General features: G+C 40.8%; 1 protein-coding gene across 1 annotated transcript in view; it reads left to right on the forward strand.

Annotated features, from left to right (window-relative positions):
* The window catches only part of LOC140211554 (adenomatous polyposis coli protein-like), a 188,189-nt gene that overhangs the window by 88,135 nt on the left and 77,226 nt on the right, over nucleotides 1-22,828 (forward strand). The window contains 1 exon segment of the mRNA XM_072281384.1: nucleotides 12,003-12,189. Coding sequence (XP_072137485.1) covers nucleotides 12,003-12,189 — 187 coding nt within the window.

Consider the following 22,828-nt stretch of genomic DNA (forward strand, 5'->3'; position numbering starts at 1 on the left):
TGGTCTTCTGCAAATCACTATTGCACTGTATGGTTATTTGAGTTACTGTGCCTTCCTGTCAGCTTGATCCCGTCTGGCCATTCTCCTCTGACTTCACTCATTAACAAGGGCATTTTCACCCTCAAAACTCACGCTCACTGGATGTTTTTTTTTGCTCTTTGTACCATTCTCTGTAAATACTAGAGACTGAAGGGCGTTGGTCATCAAGGGAATGGCGGCGTAAGGAAAAGGTCTCTCGACAAAAAAGAAGGTAAACTGCCCCATAATCGAATTTAGACAAATACTTAATATTGCATAACTATATTAATAAAAGGGGCAAGGATGATGTCTAAGAACAAGATTAAAAAGTCCGCTCTGAAGGCTGATAAACATAAAGAGACGCAGCAAGGCGATGGGCCTAGCTCCCCCATGGCAAGCCAGGACGGAGATAATGAGGGGGAATCGGTGACTCTGTCCTTGATTCTCGGAGAGATTCGCGAGTTCCGACAAGATAACAGCAAACAGCTGGAAGATATTAAAGGAGAAATAGTAAAAACTAACTCGCAGATAGATGAAGCCGAAGCGAGGATTGTTGGAATTGAAGAGAAGCTACAAAACGCAGAGGAGGTGATAGCAGAAATGCTGAAGCTGCAAGACCAGCTCCAGTGGAAACTAATAGATCAAGAAGGCCGCTCGAGAAGGGAAAATGTGGGGATTTACGGAGTTCCCGAAGGAACTGAAGGTAAACCCGGATTGATGATTCCCTTCGTGGAGAAGCTACTAGAGAGAACCTTGATATTCCGGCTACAAAAGACCTACAGCTAGAAAGAGCTCACCGCGCGTTGGCACCACAGCCTCCAGCAGGCGCCCAGCCCAGATCGATTCTGGTCAGCTTTCTCAGTTACAGAACGAAGGAAGAGGTGCTTAAAAGGGCATGGCAAAAGAAAGGTTTCATGTGGAACAACTGTAAAAATCAGTTTAGACCACGACTACGCACCGGGGATTCTTGCCGGACGGAAGGAATATACGGAAACACGGAGAGTCCTGAAGGAAAACAACATCAAATTCTGGACCCTGTATCCAACTCGGCTGAGAGTCTTTTACGACGAAGGGACAAAAACTTACGCTACGGTGGAGGAGGCAACGTTGGACCTGGCGGACCGGGGACTACCTATTAAGGTTATCACCCAACCGGAGTCGCTACTGGAGAGGATTCGGCAGAAGTCGTGGCAGTTAGTGGGGCAAGGACGCTCCACACGAACCAGAGTGCCAAACTACAAGGAAAAGCTGCAAATATTCAGACGCGAATGTACAGAGAACACAGATTAATTAAGAGAAATGACTGAAAAGAGTAAATTGGACTTAAAGGTAAAATGAAAACTGGTAACTGAAAATAAACTAGACGGAATAACTTGAATGATAGCAATATGGTCGAGACATAAATGGGAGAAAATTCTCTATGATTATTCAAACTGCTGAGGGCCCTCTAACACAGGGTGAAGATAGAGGTTATCCCTCTGAACTGAGGCGGGTCGGTGCTCAGGCCTCACTGTGGATAATTGGGAAAAATTTTCAAATGTTGCACATTCAAAAATGTCTAGGGTGTGGTTATATGTCTTGGTTTACTGTTGAGAAGGGATTGCTTACTGTTTGGTTAGAAAAGGAGAGTGTTTTTTTTTCTACTAGAGAAAAATGCAAACTGAATTGGTAAAAATAATTTCCTATAATGTTAATGGGGTTTTGAATCCAATTAAAAGAAATAAGATTATGCCTAAATTGAAAAAAGAGAGGGCACATATAGCTTTCCTCCAGGAAACACATATGAGCCAATCTGAACATGGAAAATTAAAAAGAATGGGCTTTAGGCGTGTATTTTATTCATCATATAAATTGAGTCACAAAAGAGGGGTAGCTACTTTAATATCAAGTACTCTTAATTATGAACATATTTCAGAGACTAGAGACAAAGAAGGACGGTTCATAAAAATCACAGGAAGGATAGAAGGTACAGAAATAACATTGCTGAATGTTTATGCTCCTCCAGGTTGTGAATGGTCATTTTATAGACACATTTTTGACCTAATGGTCAGTTCTCAAGGGGTAGTAATTTGTGGAGGGGATTTTAATATTAGATTAAATCCTATATTAGATTCTTCAGGAATAGTTACTCAGAATAAACCTCTGACTCGGAAAGTGAATTCATTGATGGAGGAGTTGGGAATTATAGATGTCTGGAGGGAATTACACCCTACTAGAAAAGATTATACATATTACTCTTTCCCTCATTCAGCCTATTCAAGGATAGACTATTTCTTTATCTTTAATACAGATAGACTCAGGATAAAAAACTGTAATATTGCAACAATTGATCTGTCGGATCATAGCCCAGTCTCTATGTCTCTAATCCTGGAAAGGAAAATGAGGAAAACACTATGGAGGCTAAACTCACATATACTCAATAACCTGAAAGTAATGGAGAGATTAAGGGGAGAAATCAAAGAATATCTAGACCTTAATGACATGGGAGAAACATCACCAGTGATCTTATGGGATACATTGAAAGCTGTCCTGAGAGGGAAAATTATTTCCATTACCACTCACATGAAAAAAATCAATGCACAAAAATTAGCAGACCTTCAAGGAAAATTAAAACAACTTCAAGTTGTAGATAGCAACAAAAGTAATTCAAATCGAAAACAGGAAATTAGGAAATTGCAAAGTGAAATTTATGATATTTATACGTTGGAAACTCAAAGAAATTTTCTTTACCTGAGACAAAAGGATTATGAAGTAGGAGGTAAATCAGCTAGATTATTAGCATATAAATTACGAAAGCAACAAGCAGACAATACAATTCATAAAATAAAGAATCCAAAGACAAAGCTTGTGGAGAGTACAATAGGGAAAATTCAAGAGAGTTTTGAAACATATTATCGAGAGCTGTGCTCCCAACCCCAGGCCCCCAATGAGCCCTATATAGACAGTGTATTGAATTTTTTAGATCTACCTAAATTTACAGATTTACAAAATGAAAGTTTATTAGAACCAGTAACTGTCAAAGAACTGAACGTGGCCATCTCTAGGTTAAAGGCTGGAAAGTCCCCGGGTTCTGATGGGTTTACCTCAGAGTGGTACAAGTCCCTGAAGACACAGTTAGCCCCATTACTACTTAACACCTTTAATTGGATCTTGCAGAGAGGAGAAACTCCACCTTCCTGGAGAGAAGCAATTATTTCAGTTATTCCGAAAGAGGGTAAAGATAAACTAGAATGTGGCAATTATCGGCCAATTAGTGTTCTTAACTTAGATTACAAACTATTTACATCTATATTGGCGCGCAGATTGGAAAAGCTTTTACCTGGCCTATTCCATTTAGACCAGACTGGATTTATTCAACAAAGACAAACACAGGACAACGTAAGGAGAACTCTGCACGTGTTAGAACAGGTTAATAAGAACGAGACAGAGACAATGGTAGTAGGATTGGACACTGAGAAAGCTTTTGATTCAGTTAGTTGGGCATTCCTATACAGAGTGTTAGGAAAATTCGGCTTTCAAGAAAAGTTTATTAAAATAATTCAGACTCTATATGACAGCCCTACAGCCCGAATTAAGATAAATGGGGACCTCTCTGACTCCTTCATCTTAGAGAGAGGCACTAGACAGGGATGCCCAATTTCTCCTCTCCTTTTTGCGCTATATATTGAACCGCTTGCCCAACTAATAAGGCAGAGCGAAATCGTAAAAGGTATCAAGGTGGCAGGGATTGAACAGAAAGTGGCGTTATTCGCAGATGATGTTTTGGTCTATCTGAGTGAACCAGAAAAATCATTTATAGGATTGTTTACACTGTTGGATGACTTTGGGAAAATATCAGGTTATAAAATAAATGTGAAGAAAATGCAGGTTATGTCCCTAAATTATACACCATCCAAAAAGTTGCAGGATACATATGATCTTAAGTGGGAAGCTAAATCATTAAAATATTTAGGAATAACCCTGCCGAAGGATCTTTCAACACTGTCACAGGTAAATTATGGGCCATTAATCTCAGAGATAAAAGCAGATATGCATAGATGGAATCTTATCCCCTTTTTAAGTTTAAATTCAAGGATAAATACTATAAAAATGAATATTCTTCCTCGGTTATTGTATCTTTTCCGTACTTTACCGGTGGAGGTGGATGATAATCAATTCAGGGAATGGGACAAATGGATTTCCTGCTTCATTTGGCAAGGAAAGAAACCTAGAATTTGATATAACACCTTACAGTTAGGGAAGGAAGGAGGAGGTATGGTTCTTCCTTGCCTGAGAAATTAATTTTATGCCTCACAGATAACCTCTCTGTTATATTGGTGTAATAGGGAATATAAGGCTAGATGGAAGGAAATAGAATTTGGATTAGTTGACAGCTTTCCTCTTCAGGCCTCAATAGCTGACAAAGGATTGATGGCCCAGTTGGAAAAATTTAAAAACGCTTGGATAAATCTTACATTAAAAGTATGGCAGAAGGTGGTTAATTCATGTGGAATTAATAACATGTTAAAACTCTTTAGATGGTGTGCATATGATACCGAATTCCTTCCCAACAGAGGAGGTAAAAGATTTGAGCTATGGATAAAGAAAGGTCTTACAACCTACCTCTCATTTATAGATAAAAGAGTATTACAAAGTTTCCAAATCCTGCGGGACAAACATGGCCTAGAACATAATGACTTTTTTAGGTACCTTCAAGTACGAAACTATGTTAACCAGAGTTGTAGATATACAGACCTATCAACAGTAGAATTAGAATTTTTCAAGATTCTGACTTCGGCTTACAGTTCAATACCTAGTAAATCAGTTTCTCGATTATATAATGCACTCTCCCATGCTAAAAATGTAAATACACTGTATAATAAAGAGAAGTGGGAGAAAGAAGCGGGGTTGGTACTTTCAGAGGAGGCTTGGGGGAAAATCTGCAGCTTTCAATGGTCCTCGACTAATTCTTTGACTTGGAGAGAATATTGTTGGAAAAACATTATAAGATACTTCAAGACCCCATATCAGGAAAAATATAAAGATACAAATGTGATGTGTTGGAGAAGGTGCGGCTCCAAGGAGGCAAATCATTTTCATATTTTTTGGGATTGCCCTAAATTAAGTCTATTTTGGGAAGGTATTCATAGAACATTAGTTAAGGTACCTAGGTCCCAGATACCTCTGAACTTTGAGACGCTCTATTTGGGGCATGTATTGTTCTTGAACAGAAGGAAGATATAAAGTTGCTGCAGGCCCTCTTAGCGGCAAGTAAGAAATCAATCACTAGAAAATGGCTAAATCCAATACCACCTACATTAGAAGATTGGTACGAAATTATCTTGGAAATATTTAAAATGGAATAGTTGACTTTCTCCCTGAGAACTCAAAAAGAAAAATTTTATCAAATCTAGAATAAATGGATTGAATATATAACCCCAATGCGAGCAGACTTTAGATGACTCTCCTAATGATTTATACTGCTCTTCTCATCAACACAGTAATATTGCTAACGTAAGCACCCCTAGTCTAAATGTTTGTTTTTTTTTGTTTTCTTTTGGAAAATAGAGAATTAACACAAGTAAAGGGAAAGATTCGGGAAAGGGATAAAAAAATGAAAAAATTAAGTAAATAAGTACATAGAGATTGGATAATTATGTCTGCGGGCAGGAGCAAGCATGAACAAATTAGGATATAAACACCTACAATGGTTGATACATAGGCTTATATACAACATTTTGGACCAGTGGAAATGGTCCAGAAGGGTTATATGGAAACTATTATTACCATTTTTCTTAACAACTAATTCCATTACTTAGCCTAATAGGTTAGATTTACCACAGTACATAATTATCTATTTAAATGTTTATTTTCCTTTTATATCATCTCAATGTGTACTTAAGAATGTATAAATAATTGTAGTTTTATACATATAAAAAAATGGAAAAGGTTATATGTGTGAAAAAAGTACATGATATTTGTGAATTCCTTATCCAAATAAAAATAAAATTAAAAAAAAAAAATTCTAGAGAGTGTTGTGTGTGAAAATTCCAGGAGATCAGCAGTTTCTGAGATACTCAAACTACCCGTCTGTCACCATCGAACATTACATGGTCAAAGTCACTTACATCGCATTTCTTCCCCATTCTGATGATTGATCTGAACAACATCTGAACTACTTGACCATGTCTGCATGCTTTTATGCATTGAGTTGCTGCCACATAATTGGCTGATTAGGTATTTGTATTAATGAGCAGGTGTTCAGGTGTACCGACTAAAGTGGCCAGTGAGTGTATTATTTCCAAATTTGCTGTTGATATAAAACTAGATGGAGTCATGCATACTCAGAACACGCTGGAGGAACTCAGCAGGTCGGGCAGCATCGGTGGAAATGATCAGTCGATGTTTCAGGCCGGAACCCTTCATCAGGACTGTAGAGAGAAGGGGCCCTATAAAGAAGGTGGGGGGAGCGTGGGAAGGAGAAGGCTGGTAGGTTCCAGGTGAAAAACCAGTAAGGGGAAAGATAAAGGGGTGGGGGAAGGGAAGCAGGGAGGTGATAGGCAGGAAAGATGAAGAAGGAATAGGGGAAAACACAATGGGTAGTAGAAGGAGGCGGAACCATGAGGGAGGTGATAGGCAGCTGGGGGAAGGGGCACCCTTCTTTGTAGAGCCTCTACCCCTTCCCTCTACAGTCCTGACGAAGGGTTCCGGCCCGAAACGTCGACCGATCTTTTCCACGGATGCTGCCCGACCTGCTGAGTTTCTCCAGCGTGTTCTGAGTGTTGCTTTGACCCCAGCATCTGCATATTACTTTGTGTTTAGGAGTCTTGCATAGGGAGGTGGATATAAAGAGACTTGCCATGGATAAAGTCAAACTCAGTGAATAAGCAAGAACATGACAGATGAATATGTAATGTGGAAAAATGTTAAGTCATCCACTTTGCAGAATATTTTATTAAACATAACAATTGGATAATATTGATGTTCAAAGGGACCTGACTCTGCTTGTACATGTCCCAGAAAGACATTCATTTGAGTTCAGACCGCCACCTGAGCCCATCCCATTTGACTGGGTTTGACCCCTCTCCCTCTCTTCCTGCTGCTACCATAGGGTGGATGGTGCAGGAGTCTTGGTTTTGCCTCCAGATTCAGAAGCAGTTGTTGCCTTTCAGCTGTCGTGCTCCTGGACCAGCCTCATTCTCCTTAGCACTGAATGGACGCTGCAGCTAGGGTCTGCAGCCAACAGGATTCGAGACCAGCTTCACTTGCCTTAGCACTGAACTGGCTTCATGGCTGTGGACTCATTTTGGGGACACTGCAGTTCATGGTCTGTGTATTATTTAGTTTTTGTATTATTGGCATGATTTGTTCCTTTTTTATACATTGGATATTTGTCGGTCTTTGTCGTGTGTGGTTTTTCGTGGTTTCTATTGTGTTTTGTGGCTGCCTGCAAGCAGATGAATCTCAAAGATGTATATGGTGTACATACTTTGATAATAAATTTACTTTGAACTTTGAAACCTACTGAATATTGAAAGTCCTGGATAGAATGGACATGGAGAGTACGTTTAGTGGTGGGAGATTCTGGAACCAGAAGGCACAGCTTCAGAATAGGACATTCTGTTAGAACAGAGAAGGGGAGGAATTTCTTTAGTTGAATCTGTGGATTCGCCTATTCCATAGGTAGGTGGAGAATCTGTGGAATTCATTGCCATAGATGGCTGTGGAGGCTAAGTCATTGGATATATTTAAAGTGAGGGTTGATAGGTCCTTGCTTAGTAAGAGCATCAAAGGCTACATGGAAAAGGCAGGAGAATGGGGTTTGAGAGCGAAAATAAATCAGCCATTATCGAATGGCAAAACAGACTCGATGGGCCAGATGACCTAATTCTGCATGTATGTTTTATGAATTTATGGTGATAGGTGAGACCAGATGAGGGGGAACACTTCAAGATCTCATTGACTTCAGGAAAGAGGGTGATGTATGTGTTCCTGTCTACATCAATGGTGTTGAGGTTTAGAGCTTCAAGTCCTAGGAGTGAACATTGACAATCTAGTCTGTTCTGGCCCAACTAGTTGATAATCACGACCAAGAAAGCTCACAAAAACCTCTACCACCTCAAGAAGCTAAAGAATTTGGCACGTCCCCATCAACCCAATAAATACCCATATAGAAGGCTGGATGCATAATGGCTTGGTGTGGCAGCTACTTTGGACATGACTACAAAAAACTGCAGGGATTTGTGTTCACAGCTCAATACATCACGGGAGCCAGCCTCCCTCTATGGACTCTGTTTATACTTGACGCAGCAGCATAATCAAGACCCCCTACCTATTCTGGACATTCTCTCTTCTCCCCTCTCCCATTAGGCAAAAGATAAAAAGGCCCAAAAGCACATCCCATCATGCTCAAGGACAACTTCTATCCCACAGTTATCAAACTCTTGAATGGTACTCTTTTACGATAAGATGGACACTTGATCTCACAATCAACCTTGTTATGATCTTGCACTTTATTGTTGACCTGCCTGATAGTTTATCTGTTACACTTTATTCTGTATTGTTATTGGTTACCTCGTTCTACCTCGGTGTGTGGTGTAATGATTGGATCTGTATGAATAGTATACATACTGTTTTCACTGTATCTTGGTATGTGTGACAATAATAAACCAATACCATATTTTCAAAGTTTGTAAGAAATCACTGCTGCCTGGTGGACCATGAACTTTCTAAGGCATTTGAGATCTCCATCTTTGAACGTGTTTTTTTTCCGTCAGACAGCTACAAGAAGTGGCGATTTCATCATTAATACCTCTATTTGCTGAGTAGCATTTCCTGTAACGTGAAATGCTCTCAGGGTCTTCTCATGGGGCACAAATTTCAAGGGATGTAGTTGTATAGGGGAGGAAATTTAGAGAATCTGTTTTGCGGATGTTTAGTATAAGACCCTTTTTTTTCTTTCTCTGCAGTAAGTGAGTCAACAATAATTTGGAGTTAAGCCTTTGAATGTTTGTATACTGAATTACTGCATGGTATTTGAAGCCGCTGCTTTTATTTCCTTTTGAGTTGTCGCACAATAGAGGTGATGTTCATTATGCCTTAAGTGAACAGAATCTAGTTCTTCACTAGGAAGAGGTGGTCATGAAGGACACTTGTAACTTTCCTGGAGACGAACGGCAGGGAGACCTGTTGTTAACAGATTTGGATTCCTTGAAGATGATCACAGTTACTTTGTCTCTGAGATCCCCTGATGTGTGCTTCTCTTCTAGATCTGCAAGATGCTGTTGGTGATTGAATTTCCTCTGTGCCAAATTTTAGAATTTCAACAAATGCACAGTTTGGTTTAGAGGCCTTGTTGCCACTTGGCACTACTGTCATTGTCCAGGTGTGGCAATAAGATTGAATGGAATATTGCACTGTAGGTTGGAGTCAAGGCCAATCACGTTAAGATATAAGTCTTGATTGAGGAGTTTTTGAATTGCATCTTCATATGGACAATTTCTGTCTTTTTATTTTTGGATAAACTCTTGTCTGATCTTACTCTCATTGTGGTGGAACTTGGGTGTTTGTGCCATGGGTGTTCCTAATGCATGCCATTTTTATCACCTTGTTACCATATTACCTGGACTCCTTACGTAATCTGTCCTTTAGGTCACAGGTTTTGTTGGACCTTATCCTTCAACTATCTGCAGGTAGGGTTTTCTTCCTCTTAACATGTGGTTTGTTGGATCCAATAGTGTCATTTTTCTGCTTAATTATTTTATTTTTATTTAGAATAGGCTCTTGTAGCTCAACGAGGCACATTGTCCAGCAACCCACCGATTTAACTCTAGCCTAATCACAGGACAGTTTACATGACCAATTAACATACATTATCTTCAGGATCTTCTGGTTGTTCTGATCAAATTTATTCTGATGTTTTTCAACAGACAAGTCAAGAGACTCTTCAAGGTGTTAATTGTATTTTGGGCAGTCCAGACATTACGGACACTGTAGATTAAGAGTTTTCTGATTGTCCCTGAAGTATTATCTGAGAGCTGTCTTTGCAGGGTCTTTGAGTCTTATACAGATGTGCATAGCAATTTGAACAGGATGTGAGTCACTTGTGGAATACCTTGCCTCTGATCAATTGCATCTTCAAACATGAACAGTTTTCATTTCAGTACTTGGATTAATATCATTCTGCAGATTTGTAAGTTTTTAAGAAAGCTTTTTTAACCTTTGGGGAGTTGATGATAGTGAATTTGGTGGACACCTCCCCTGGAATGTCTTGGAGAAACGGGTAGCCTGTCTTGTTATAGGTGACTATTACCTTGTAATATTCATGATAAATATTTGCTTATCAGCTTAACTGTAGATGTTGTCTACATCTTGTTGCATGTGGATATTGACTACTTTATCATTTGAAGATTTGCATAGGCTAAATATAATAATCAGGTCATCCCACCTATCATGATGGAACAAATGCTCATGGACAAAAGGTGAAGCTAAGCCTGTGATTCGGTATAGGAGCCGAAATTGTCATTATCAGCTATAATACCTTTCTGCTGGGTGACATTTCACCCATTTCAGAGTTTTTCACCTTACTGTTACTGTACACCTTTCACATTGAATTGTCATAGAACTGAAAGAGGGGATTCAGCTCATCAAACTTGTGTCAGATTAATCTGCCGATTATCTTATTCTTCAAGTACTAAATTTTTGAAAACAACAATTGAATTTACTTCTACTGCTCTGTGTTACGTACCCCGTAACTGGGTTGCCAAACCAGCAGAAATGGATCACTCAGTTGGAGTCTGGATTACTGGAACTAAGAAAGTTTTATTAAAGAAATAAGCAACACAGTACTCTAATAGTAAAGATATAAATGCAACAGGTTAGCACTGAATAAACACATGTACACAGAACTAGGATAATAGGATCAATCAAGCTCTATCGCAGTCTAGAAGTGTTCAATCACAAGTGACAGAGTTTAGTTCAGTTCGCAGCAATCGTTGTGCTGTTGAAGAGAGAGAGAGAGAGCGAATGCTGATATTCAAAATCGGATTCAACAGACCTTTGATATTTCTCGCAGTTAGCTTTCGGGCAAGCCCTTTGTAATGTCTTCTGAGGTCACCGACTGTGACCCCCCTGTTTTCAGATACGATCGTTCCTCTGCGGTAAACCCGGCGCCCAGGCAAGGGTGGACACACGCACCAGGTTCCCGCCGACCGAATCTTTCCACCTTGTGTGTCTGTGGCTGGTCCCGTGATCAGCCCTCCAAAACTCCCACCGACTTGTGGGGGCGCACCGCTTCCAGGGTCTCGATACCTCGTGGTGTCTCGTGTGGTGTCTGTTGCCTTAGCGAACCTGTCTCTTTTTATCCCCCTGTTAGGGTATCGCCTGTCCTTCAAACAGTTCAGGATCAAAGGAGCTGGTCTTGACAATACGCAGACCGATGTCTCCTTCTGTTAAATTCTCTCGTCTCTTCATTAACATTTCCAAATGCTGCTCCATTGTCTTACTTATCTCTCTCCTGAAGACAGGTGGCAGATCAACTGTTGATCCCACTGGTAATAGCACAGGACAGTCAACATCTTTTCTATGTGTACTTTTGTCACATCTGCAAGACAATGAATTCCAAATTAGTGAAACGTTGCAGTGCTCTTGAGGGAAACACTTTCTCACCTCAACTGGAGTTGTGGTTTAGTGTCCACATCTGGGCCAAACTGTAACATGATATGATATGAATGCCCTTTGTGATACTTGAACTAATCATAATGTGTTTTCATTTTTTCTTCACTGAACCAGTGCTGTCAGGTAGCACTAGTGATAATAGTGCACATCGGTACCTATAGATTTCTGGAATAGTTTCTTCTGAGTATTCAGATTCATTATATTTGTGTTATTTTAAGAATGTTTTCACAGTTGTATGGATTTTAGATGATTTTTTCTTAATTCATAATCATCATTCCCAAATCATTTTTTACAAAATGGCTGATAATATGCATAATTTTATTTTTCAGAACTGAACTTGGAATGCGTAAATTCACCTGCAATAAAATTAAGGCCAAAGATGTCGCTGCATTCATATGGAAGCCAAGAAGGATCAGTGTCTGGTCAGTCAGGAGAGTGTGGTTCAATTCCAAGAAGAGGATTGATCAATGGAAGCAGAGAAAGCACTGGGTACTTAGAAGAATTAGAAAAAGAGAGGTACTTCTTGATTTATGTCATTGCTATTATTTTAGAGTATAATTAGTTTCTTTAACTGAGAGCATAGCAAGAATTCCTGAAAATATTCTGAGTTAGCCATGCCTTTAACTCAAACTTTGTGCTGTTGACATGTTTGCTAACATGGGCTCAAAACGTGTGCAGACTTATTAATTATCTTTAATATGTGACAATGCATATTTCCCATCCAACACATTTTTACTATTTTCACATTTTTCATTTTAAATATTTGTCAAAATTTCGTATGAAACTACAGTGTGAACTGAACTATTGCAACATTTTAAATTAAATGGTATCTTAATTCTAACTCAAATAACTTTTTTTTATTTTGTTCATTACGTGTAAACGTAGGGTCGTTCACACTCTTCTCAGTGGATGAGATACTGTGCTCAGTCTTTTCCATTCACCCTTTTACAAAATCTCCACTACGTTGCTCAATTTTTTTTTTAACCTTCAGTCAGTATAATTTGTTGTCAATCCATTGTTAAAGGACCAACAGTGTGGTATATCCAGAACACTATAATCTTTTCCAACCCTAGTTGGAGATATTGACTTCTTTAGTGCTGCAATAGAGTTCAGGATTTCTACATTATAGCTTGGAGAACAATACCCCATCTATATCTGTTTGTAATGTTCCTAAAGGTTTTTGTCTTAAAATATAGTGTCTTGGTACTTGTTTATTGTTGTCATATGTACCAAGATGCAGTGAAAATGTTTGTCTTACATGCTGTTAAAAAGATCAAATCATTACACAGTGCACTGAATTAGAATAAGTATTAGTTTTAGGCTACGTCCACACTAGACCTGATAAATCCATAACCGAAGCTGCTTCTCTTCATTTTGACCCTCTGTCGACACTGAAGCGGTGTTTTCCTCCCCCAAAAATGGAGCTTTTCTAAAACACTCTCCAGTGTGTTTAAATCTAAAAACGCCGGTTGGGCGATGTAGTGTGTACGGGGTAATCGGAGGTTTTAAAAATCCTGTTGTCCCTTTCATCGGTGAAGAGACTATGGCTGTAGGAAATGTTTCCAGGGTGAGCCCTTTGTGGGAGTGGGGAAGATGTTGGTGGGGCCACCCGGGGGTCTGTGTGTCCGTATGTGTAGCTATTGTAGTGGCTGTGAGGCTGGTATTGTGGCGGTGAAAAGTACTGGGTGGGGGGAGCCATCATATTCGTCATCATTGCAAATCCCTCCGCAACAGAGTTAGTCAGTTTTTCAATGTTCGTTGTCAGCCGGGTCATAGTGTCTGTGAACTCCCAGACAGTTGCCTTCATATGCTCCAGTATTTGTTTTTTTTAAGTTTTCAGTCCTCCCGCGCGAGAGCCAACAGCTGTCTGTTGTTTGGCAATTTCCTTTTAAGTTTTTCTAGTCTGTAACTGGGCAAACACGCACCAAGTATACCGTTCCCTCTTCGCTTGTTTTCTGTAGATGTGTCCTGCGCATGCCTAGTAGGAGGACATTTGCCCAAATACCTGTTTTAATGTGGATGGAGGTATTTTCAAAAATGCCTGATGTGGACGCCTATTGTTTTTACGCAAAACCGGTGTTTTCAAAATTATCTGGTCTAGTGTGGACGTAGCCTGAGGGTACGTCCACACTACGCCGGATAATTTTGAAAACGAAGCTTTTTCTCTTCGTTTTGCCCTCCCATCCACACTGAGCCGGCGTTTTCAGCCCCCGAAAACGGAGATTTTCGAAAACACTCTCCAGAGTGAATAAATCTGAAAACACTCAGTATCCGGCATAGTGTGTACGGGGTAAACGGAGAGATTTAAAAACATTGTCATGACAACACCTCAACAACAATGCTTTTTTCTGCTTCTGCTTGGTACTGCGCAAGCACTGCCTGATGGCTGTTATAAAGCGCAGTTGATGTGAACAGCGTGAGAGTTAAATTGTAAAGTGAGCTTTTTTGACTATCTAAAATCGCTGTCACGACGTGCTGGAACAGATGTTCGTTGTTTTAACAATGAAGTGAAGAAGTGAATAAGTATACTCACTTCGCCCTGTTTTCTGTCTTTGCTTGTATGAAGGTAGCTTACCTATTCATGCAAGTACTTCTCTGACAATAGATGTGTAACAGCCTAATGTAACATTGTATGGGAATACAAGATAACGCTGATGCAGACGTTTTATACATTTAACAAGGTGCTTTATTAATGCAACAAAGTTAGTTAATTTTGCAATGTTCGTCGTCAGCTGGGTTATACTGTCCGTGGACTCCCTGTCGGTTGCCTCCATATGCTCCAGTATTTTTTTTTCAGTTTTAAGTCCTCCTGCGCGAGAGCCAAGAGCAATTCCTTTTAAGTTTTTCTACTCTGTAACTGGACAAACGCGCACTGTATATCGTTTCCTCTTCGCTTGTTTTCTGTGTGTCTTGCGCATGCCCAGTAGGAGGAGATTCGCCCAAATATCCGTCTAATGTGGACGGAGATATTTTGAAAAACGCTTAGTGTGGATGCCTGTCATTTTTACTCGAAACCGGCGTTTTCAAAATTATCCGGCGTAGTGTGGATGTGGCCTTAATCTATGTTCTGTGTAACTGAGCTGCACTTGAAATTATCCAGACTTCTTTCGGAATGTCTGGAACAGCTGATGAGGAGAGTAATATGCAGAAATGCACTTCTTTTAAGTTGTTTTAAAGCCTGAGATTGTCAACACATTTGCAGGTCCTTTCCAGTGTTGTAGGGTAGGGATATGGTTATAAGCAGAATCTTGAAGGGTATTGGTTACAATTTCGAAATAGATCCAATTGATGCTTTTCATTTTCAAAATGCTTATGGCATGGTCTTCAGTGATGCCTCTGATTAACTACAATGGATACAAGGCTTCTTTAAAATTCTTTTATGTAATAGGGAGGATCTGAAAGTTTCTGCTTTGAAAGTCGCACCTTTTGAAGGGAAAATTCTGAGGAACAACATGCCACTTCTGTGCAAGCATTGTATTTTATGTGCTTGCTTCGAGCTGTTTTTATGATAAGTTCTGGTAAATAAAGACGAATCTTTATGATTAATTAATACTTCCACATTGTTAACATTTTCCTCTGAAGTTCACGTTGCCATTGCCTTTAGCAATTTCTGTTTAAAATGCACTGTCACTGAGTTAACTTCAGTGCCAGAGTAGTAGATTTTCTGGATTATTGGATGTAATTAGAACCCAGCAGATTTTTAATTAATTTTTTTTAGCTGTTGTGTAGTATTATATTAAATTCTTCCGTGGTCTTTTGGGAGTTGGGGAAGGATGTGTGTACAATAGCCACTGGGTTTCCTGCATTACCTGCCGTCTATTGTACTGGTAGTCACCCATTCCCTTCCTGCTTTTGTGTACATTTTACTTGTACTTCGACCACAGAATTAAAAATATATGATACTTTTAAGAAAGGACACTAATACAGTACATAATACTGCAGATGTGATGCACCATACGGTTTCACTAAAGCATACCCTCCATACTTATGTGTTTAGTTCCCAACATTAAAATATCTTTTATCTTTCTTAAATACTTGAGTAATAGTACACCAGCCTTTTGTGAATCAGATACTAGGGAACTTGGGTCCCTCTGTATCTTGGAGCTCTACAACAGTGGTCCCCAACCACCGGGCCATGAGAAAAAGGATATGATTTGGTGATATGAAACTATATGAGTCAGCTGCACCTTTCCTCATTCCCTGTCACGCCCACCATTGAACTTGAACCCACACGAGGTCATCAGTCAGTCATTAATCTACAACTATTCGATGAGTAAAAAACAAACGTTCCTTGAGAGTTTCTTTGGAAGAGGTGGTAGGGGACATAAAAGGCCGAACGATGATGATAATGCAGAGACAGCTGAGGCCGAGACTGCAAAAAAAAAGGAAAGCTTCCTTCAACAGAAAATATGATGAGTCGTACATAAAATATGACTTTATTGCGACCGGTGACTCACACGCTCCAAGCCCCCTGTGTATGATATGTGGAGACAAGATGTCTAATGAGGGAATGAAGCCCTCAAAACTGCTTTGGCACCTTGAGCCCAAGCACTCTGCACTTAAAAGACAAACCCGTTGAGTTTTTTGAGCGGAAAAAACGTGAGCAAGCGGGACAGAAGTGCTGAGAGCCACCACCTCCACAAATGCTGCTGCTCTGAGAGCGTCATACTTAGTGGCTGGCCGTATTGCTATGGCAAAGAAGCCTTTCACTGTTGGTGAAGAATTGACTCTGCCTGCTGCCAAGGACATGTGCCATGAACTGTTGGGAGAAGCTGCAGCTAACAAGATGGCACAGGTTTCTCTTTCAGCTACCACAGTTTCAAGGAGAATCGATGACATAGCGGAGGACATCGAAGCACAGCTGTTGGAATGGCTTAACGAGTCACCATGGTATGCTATCCAGGTCGATGAGTCTACCGATGTCGACAACAAGGCAATACTGTTGGTTTATGTGCGATATATATTTCAAGATGATGTGCATGAGGGTATGTTGTGTGCACTGCTGCTGCCAACTAACACAACTGGGGCAGAACTATTTCAAGTCTTTGAATGACTACATGTCAGGCAAACTGGACTGGTCATTCTGTAAACATGAGGAAATCTGCAGATGCTGGAATTTCAATTAACACACACAAAAGTTGCTGGTGAACGCAGCATTCCAGGCAGCATCTCTAGGAAGAGGTACAGCCGACGTTTCGGGCTGAGACCCTTCGTCAGGACTAACTGAAAGAAGAGCTCTTCTTTCAGTTAGTCCTGTACCTCTTCCTAGAGATGCTGCCTGGCCTGCTGCGTTCGTCAGCAACTGTTATGTGTGTTGCTGGTCATTCTGTGTTGGAATATGCACAGACGGAGCTGCAGCTATGACTGGATGGCTGTCTGGTTTCAATACCCGAGTCAAAGAGGTTGCTCCTGAATGCCAGTCTACACACTGTGTCATACACAGGGAAGTGCTGGCTAGCTGAAAAATGTCACCTGATCTTAACAGCATATTGAGTGATGTTGTTGAAGTTATCAATCACATCAAAGTAAAAGCCCTTAACTCACGTCTGTTTGAGCAGCTTTGTGAGGAAATGGATGCAGAACACAAATACCTTCTCTTGCACACTGAAGTCAGGTGGCTATCGAGGGGGAGAGCCCTGGCCAGGGTTTTTGAGTTAAGGGAGCAGCTACAGAGATTTCTTTCAGGAAAAAAGTCACCACTGGCAGCACACTTCAGTGACGAGGAGTGGATAGCAAAACTCGCTTATCTGTGTGACACCTTCAACCTGCTCAGTGAACTTAATTTGTCACTTCAGGGGCGAATGACAACTGTCTTCAAGTTGGCAGATAAAGTGTCTGCTTTCAAAGCCAGACTGGAACTGTGGCGACGGCGAGTGGACAGGGGCATATTTGACATGTTCCCAACATTAGCTGGGATTTTGGGAGAGACTGAGGCTGCACTGTCCTTCTCACAGCTGGTGCGTGATCACCTATCTTCGCTGTCGACAGAATTCGAGCGTTACTTCCCAACCGCAAATGACCCAAGACGTGCAAAGGAACGAGTCCGTGACCCATTTGTTAATATCCCAGTGAATCATCCATGTCAGCGCAGGAAGAAGATCAACTCCTCGAGCTTGCAAATGACGTTGAGCTGAAAAGTATGTTTGACGTAACATCTCTGCTGGCATTCTGGATTAAAGTCAAGGCTGAATATCGTGAGATAGCCACAAAAGCACTGAATATGTTGTTTCCATTTCGAACATCATATCTCTGCGAAGTGGGGTTTTCTGCAATGAAAGCGACAAAAACTAAATTGCGGAATAGACAGGACATAAGGAACCCCCTTCGAGTATCGCTGTCTCCCATCACCCCTCGATGGGACCGTCTTGTTGCAGGAAAACAAGCCCAGGGCTCCCACTGATTCAGCGATATTGGTATGTTGCAATGATTTTATATGTTCATACGAGGAAAATATGCGCTGTGTGTTTAATATCCAAACGTTACTTAAGATGTTATGATGCTATTGACTTATAATTGACTTATCACTATATTCATGAGAGGAAAATATGCTCTGTGTGTTTGATGTTATATTAGTTAGATAAACCCTTTTAGAAACAAATTTGAGTGTATTGGCCACTTATCAGTGACTTATAGTTGACTTATCACCTATATTCCGGTCGTGATTAACACCCCCCAGCCCCCATCGGCTGGACCACAAGAATATTGTCAATATTAAACTGGTCCACAGTGCAAAAATGGTTGTGGGCCCCTGCTCTACAATCACTCAAGGTTCATTTTTTATTAATCATGGGACAATTTACAATGACAAATTAACCTAACAATGGATACATCTTTGGACTGTGGGAGGAAACCGGAGCACCTGGAGTGAAACCCACTCCTTAGAAGCAGTGACGGGATCTGAACCCCCCGGTCACCTGCACTGTAAAGCTTTGTGCTAACCACTACGCTACCATGCCTCCCTAGATAATGCATATTTTAAATTTCTTCAGTTTTATACTTTTCCACATCATACTCCATTTGCCAGATCTTTTGCCCCATCTTACCTTTCCAAACCTGACGAAGGGTCTTGGACCCTAACATCAGCTGTTTATTCCCCACCTTATATGCTGCCTGGCTTGCTGAGGTCCTCCAGCATTTTGTATGTGTTACTCAAGATTTTCAACACATGCAGAATCCCTTCTGATGATCTGTCTCTGCCCATCTATCCTACCCCTTTTTAGTCTCCTCTATCTGCTTCACGCTTTCCTTTCCTCCTATCTTCACGCAGTGGCAGTAGGTTCATTCATCTAAATTTTAAAAAGTTAAGGTGCCAGCTCCACACTTTTTGTTATCTTGCCAATGTAAAAAAATACATCTGCTCTCTATCTCCTGTTAGCTAGCATGAATATTTCATTCCTACCAATATATTGTCTCTTAAACTGTAAGCTTTTTTTTTTACTATAATCTTTGGTGTGGCACCTAACTTTACTTTCTGGAAATTTGAATTTGTGTATTACCTATTCATAAAGCTCCAAAATTTTGTCAAACAGGATTTTCTTTACACAAAAGATGCTTTGAATTTTCAAGTGCCCTATTATAACACTTTTAATAATAATTTTAGCATTTTTGCTGTGATGTGTTGCTAGTTAATTCTTACTCTCTCCCATTTTTTTATATGTTACATATGCTATTTTCCAAGCTAATGGCACCTTTGCTGAACCTGCAGTAATTTGGAAACAAAACCAGTGCCTCACTAAAAATTATCCCTAGCCACCTTTAGACTCTACCATGATGTCCATTATGACGCTGATTCTTTGTCCTTTGCAACCAAGATTGACTCCCATCTGGATCAGAAGTCTTGCCCACTTGCATTGTGGTTAACCTTTCCTGTAGTTTATCTTTATTTCAGTCCATCCAAAGTCTTGGCAATATACTGAGCTTCCAACAGTATCTTCCTGAGGAAAGGCTGATGTAAAGTGATCATTTAGCAACTCAGACATGTACTCTGTGTCCATCTGATTTTCTTTTTCTTCTCTTGTGAATTTCTCCTCTCCTGTGATGATGCTTTTCCTGGTTAGGTGGCTGGAGAATATTTTTGTTTTTCCTTTTGTTATTGCTGTTGGTGTTGTGCTTTCTCTCTTTGCATACATCTCTGAATGGTTTTCAATCACCCTCTTTCTTACTTGTGTTAACAATCTGAATGTGGGCACATGGCCAAGTGGTTAAGGCATTGGACTAGCGACCTGAAGGTCGTGAGTTCGAGCCCCAGACGAGGCAGCTTGTTGTGTCCTTGAGCAAGGCACTTAACCACACAGTGCTCTGCGATGACACCAGTGCCAAGCTGTATGGGTCCTAATGCCCTTCCCTTGGACAACATCGGTGTCGTGGAGAGGGGAGACTTGCAGCATGGGCAACTGCCTGTCTTCCATACAACCTTGCCCAGGCCTGCGCCCTGGAGAGTGAAGACTTTCCAGGCGCAGATCCATGGTCTCACAAGACTAACGGATGCCTTAATAACAATCTGACCTTCTGTTTTTGTTAAGCAACCTATTCCTCCATCCTCATTTTCTGTCAACCTCGTGTGTGGTTGAGGCAGACACAAAAAACATTAGATGCTGGAATCTGGAACAACAAATAGAAACATAGAAAATGGGTGCAGGAGTAGGCCATTCGGCCCGTCGAGCCTGCACCGCCGTTCAGTACGATCATGGCTGATCACCCAACTCACAACCCTGTACCTGCCTTCTCTCCATACCCCCTGATCCCTTTAGCCACAAGGGCCTTATCTAACTCCCTCTTAAGTATAGCCAATGAACTGGCCTCAACTGTTTCCTGTGGCAGAGAATTCCACAGATTCACCACTCTCTGTGTGAAGAAGTTTTTCCTCATCTCGGTCCTAAAAGGCTTCCCTTTTATCCTCAAACTGTGACCCCTCGTGCTGGACTTCCCCAACATTGGGAACGATCTTCCTACATCTAGCCTGTCTAATCCCTTTAGAATTTTATACGTTTCAATAAGAGCCCCCCTCAATCTTCTAAATTCCAGAGAGTATAAGCCTAGCCGATCCAGTCTTTCATCATATGAAAGTCCAGCCATCCCAGGAATCTGCTGAACCTTCTTTGTACTCCCTCTATGGCAAGAATGTCTTTCCTCAGATTAGGGGACCAAAACTGTACACAATACTCTAGGTGTTGTCTCACCAAGGCCTTGTACAACTGCAGAAGTACCTCCCTGTTCCTGTACTCGAATCCTCTTGCTTACGAATGCCAGCATACCATTCGCCTTTTTCACCGCCTGCTGTACCTGCATGCCCACTTTCAATGACTGGTGTACAATGACACCCAGGTCTCGTTGCACCTCCCCTTTTCCTAATCGGCCACCATTCAGATAATAATCTGTTTTCCTGTTCTTGCCACCAAAGTGGATAACCTCACATTTATCCACATTAAATTGCATCTGCCATGAATTTGCCCACTCACCTCACCTATCCAAGTCACCCTGCATCCTCTTAGCATCCTCCTCACAGCTAACACTGCCACCCAGCTTCGTGTCATCCGCAAACTTGGAGATGCTGCATTTAATTCCCTCGTCTAAGTCATTAATATTTATTGTAAACAACTGGGGTCCCAGCACTGAGCCTTGCAGTACCCCACTCGTCACTGCCCGCCATTCTGAAAAGATCCCGTTATTCCCACTCATTGCTTCCTGTCTGCCAACCAATTCTCTATCCACATCAATACCATATCCCCAATACCGTGTGCTTTAAGTTTGCACACTAATCTTCTGTGTGGGACCTTGTCGAAAACCTTTTGAAAATCCAAATATACCACATCCACTGGTTCTCCCCCATCCACACTACTAGTTACATCCTCAAAAAATTCTATGAGATTCATCAGACATGATTTTCCTTTCACAAATCCATGCTGACTTTGTCCAATGATTTCACTGCTTTCCAAATGTGCTGTTATCACATCTTTGATAACTGACTCTAGCATTTTCCCCACCACCGGTGTCAGGCTTACCGGTCTATAATTCCCCGGTTTCTCTCTCTCTCCTTTTTTAAAAAGCGGGGTTACATTGGCCACCCTCCAATCCTCAGGAACTAATCCAGAATCTAAAGAGTTTTGAAAAATTATCACTAATGCATCCACTATTTCTTGTGCTACTTCCTTAAACACTCTGGGATGCAGACCATCTGGCCCTGGGGAATCATCTGCCTTTAATCCCTTCAATTTACCTAACACCATTTCCCTACTAACATGTATTTCCCTCAGTTCCTCCATCTCACTAGACTCTCGGTCCCCTACTATTTCCGGAAGATTATTTATGTCCTCCTTAGTGAAGACAGAACCAAAGTAGTTATTCAATTGGTCTGCCATGTCCTTGCTCCCCATAATCAATTCCCCTGTTTCTGACTGTAAGGGACCTACATTTGTCTTAACCAATCTTTTTCTTTTCACATATCTATAAAAGCTTTTACAGTCAGTTTTTATGTTCCCTGCCAGCTTTCTCTCATAATCTTTTTTCCCTTTCCTAATTAAGCCCTTTGTCCTCCTCTGCTGGACTCTGAATTTCTCCCAGTCCTCAGGTGTGCCGCTTTTTCTGGCTAATTTGTATGTTTCTTCTTTGGAATTGATACTATCCTAATTTCCCTTGTCAGCCATGGGTGCACTACCTTCCCTGGTTTATTCTTTTGCCAAACTGGGATGAACAATTGTTGCAGTTCATCCATGTGATCTTTAAATGCTTGCCATTGCATATCCACTGTCAACCCTTTAAGTATCATTTGCCAGTCTATCTTAGCTAATTCACGTCTCATACCTTCAAAGACCCTTCTTTAAGTTCAGAACCTTTGTTACTGAATTAACTATGTCACTCTCCATCTTAATGAAGAATTCCACCATATTATGGTCACTCTTACCCAAAGGGCCTTGCAGACAAGATTGCTAACTAACCCTTCCTCATTGCTCAATACCCAGTCCAGAATGGCCTGCTCTCTAGTTGGTTCCTCGACATGTTGGTTCAGAAAACTATCCCGCATACATTCCAAGAAATCCTCTTCCTCAGCACCCTCACCAATTTGATTGTCCCAATCTATATGTAGATTGAAGTCGCTCATTATAACTGCTGTTCCTTTATTGCACGCATTTCTAATTTCCTGTTTAATACCATCCCC

Source organism: Mobula birostris, chromosome 17 (assembly GCF_030028105.1).
Source record: "Mobula birostris isolate sMobBir1 chromosome 17, sMobBir1.hap1, whole genome shotgun sequence".
Classification (NCBI taxonomy): domain Eukaryota; kingdom Metazoa; phylum Chordata; class Chondrichthyes; order Myliobatiformes; family Myliobatidae; genus Mobula; species Mobula birostris.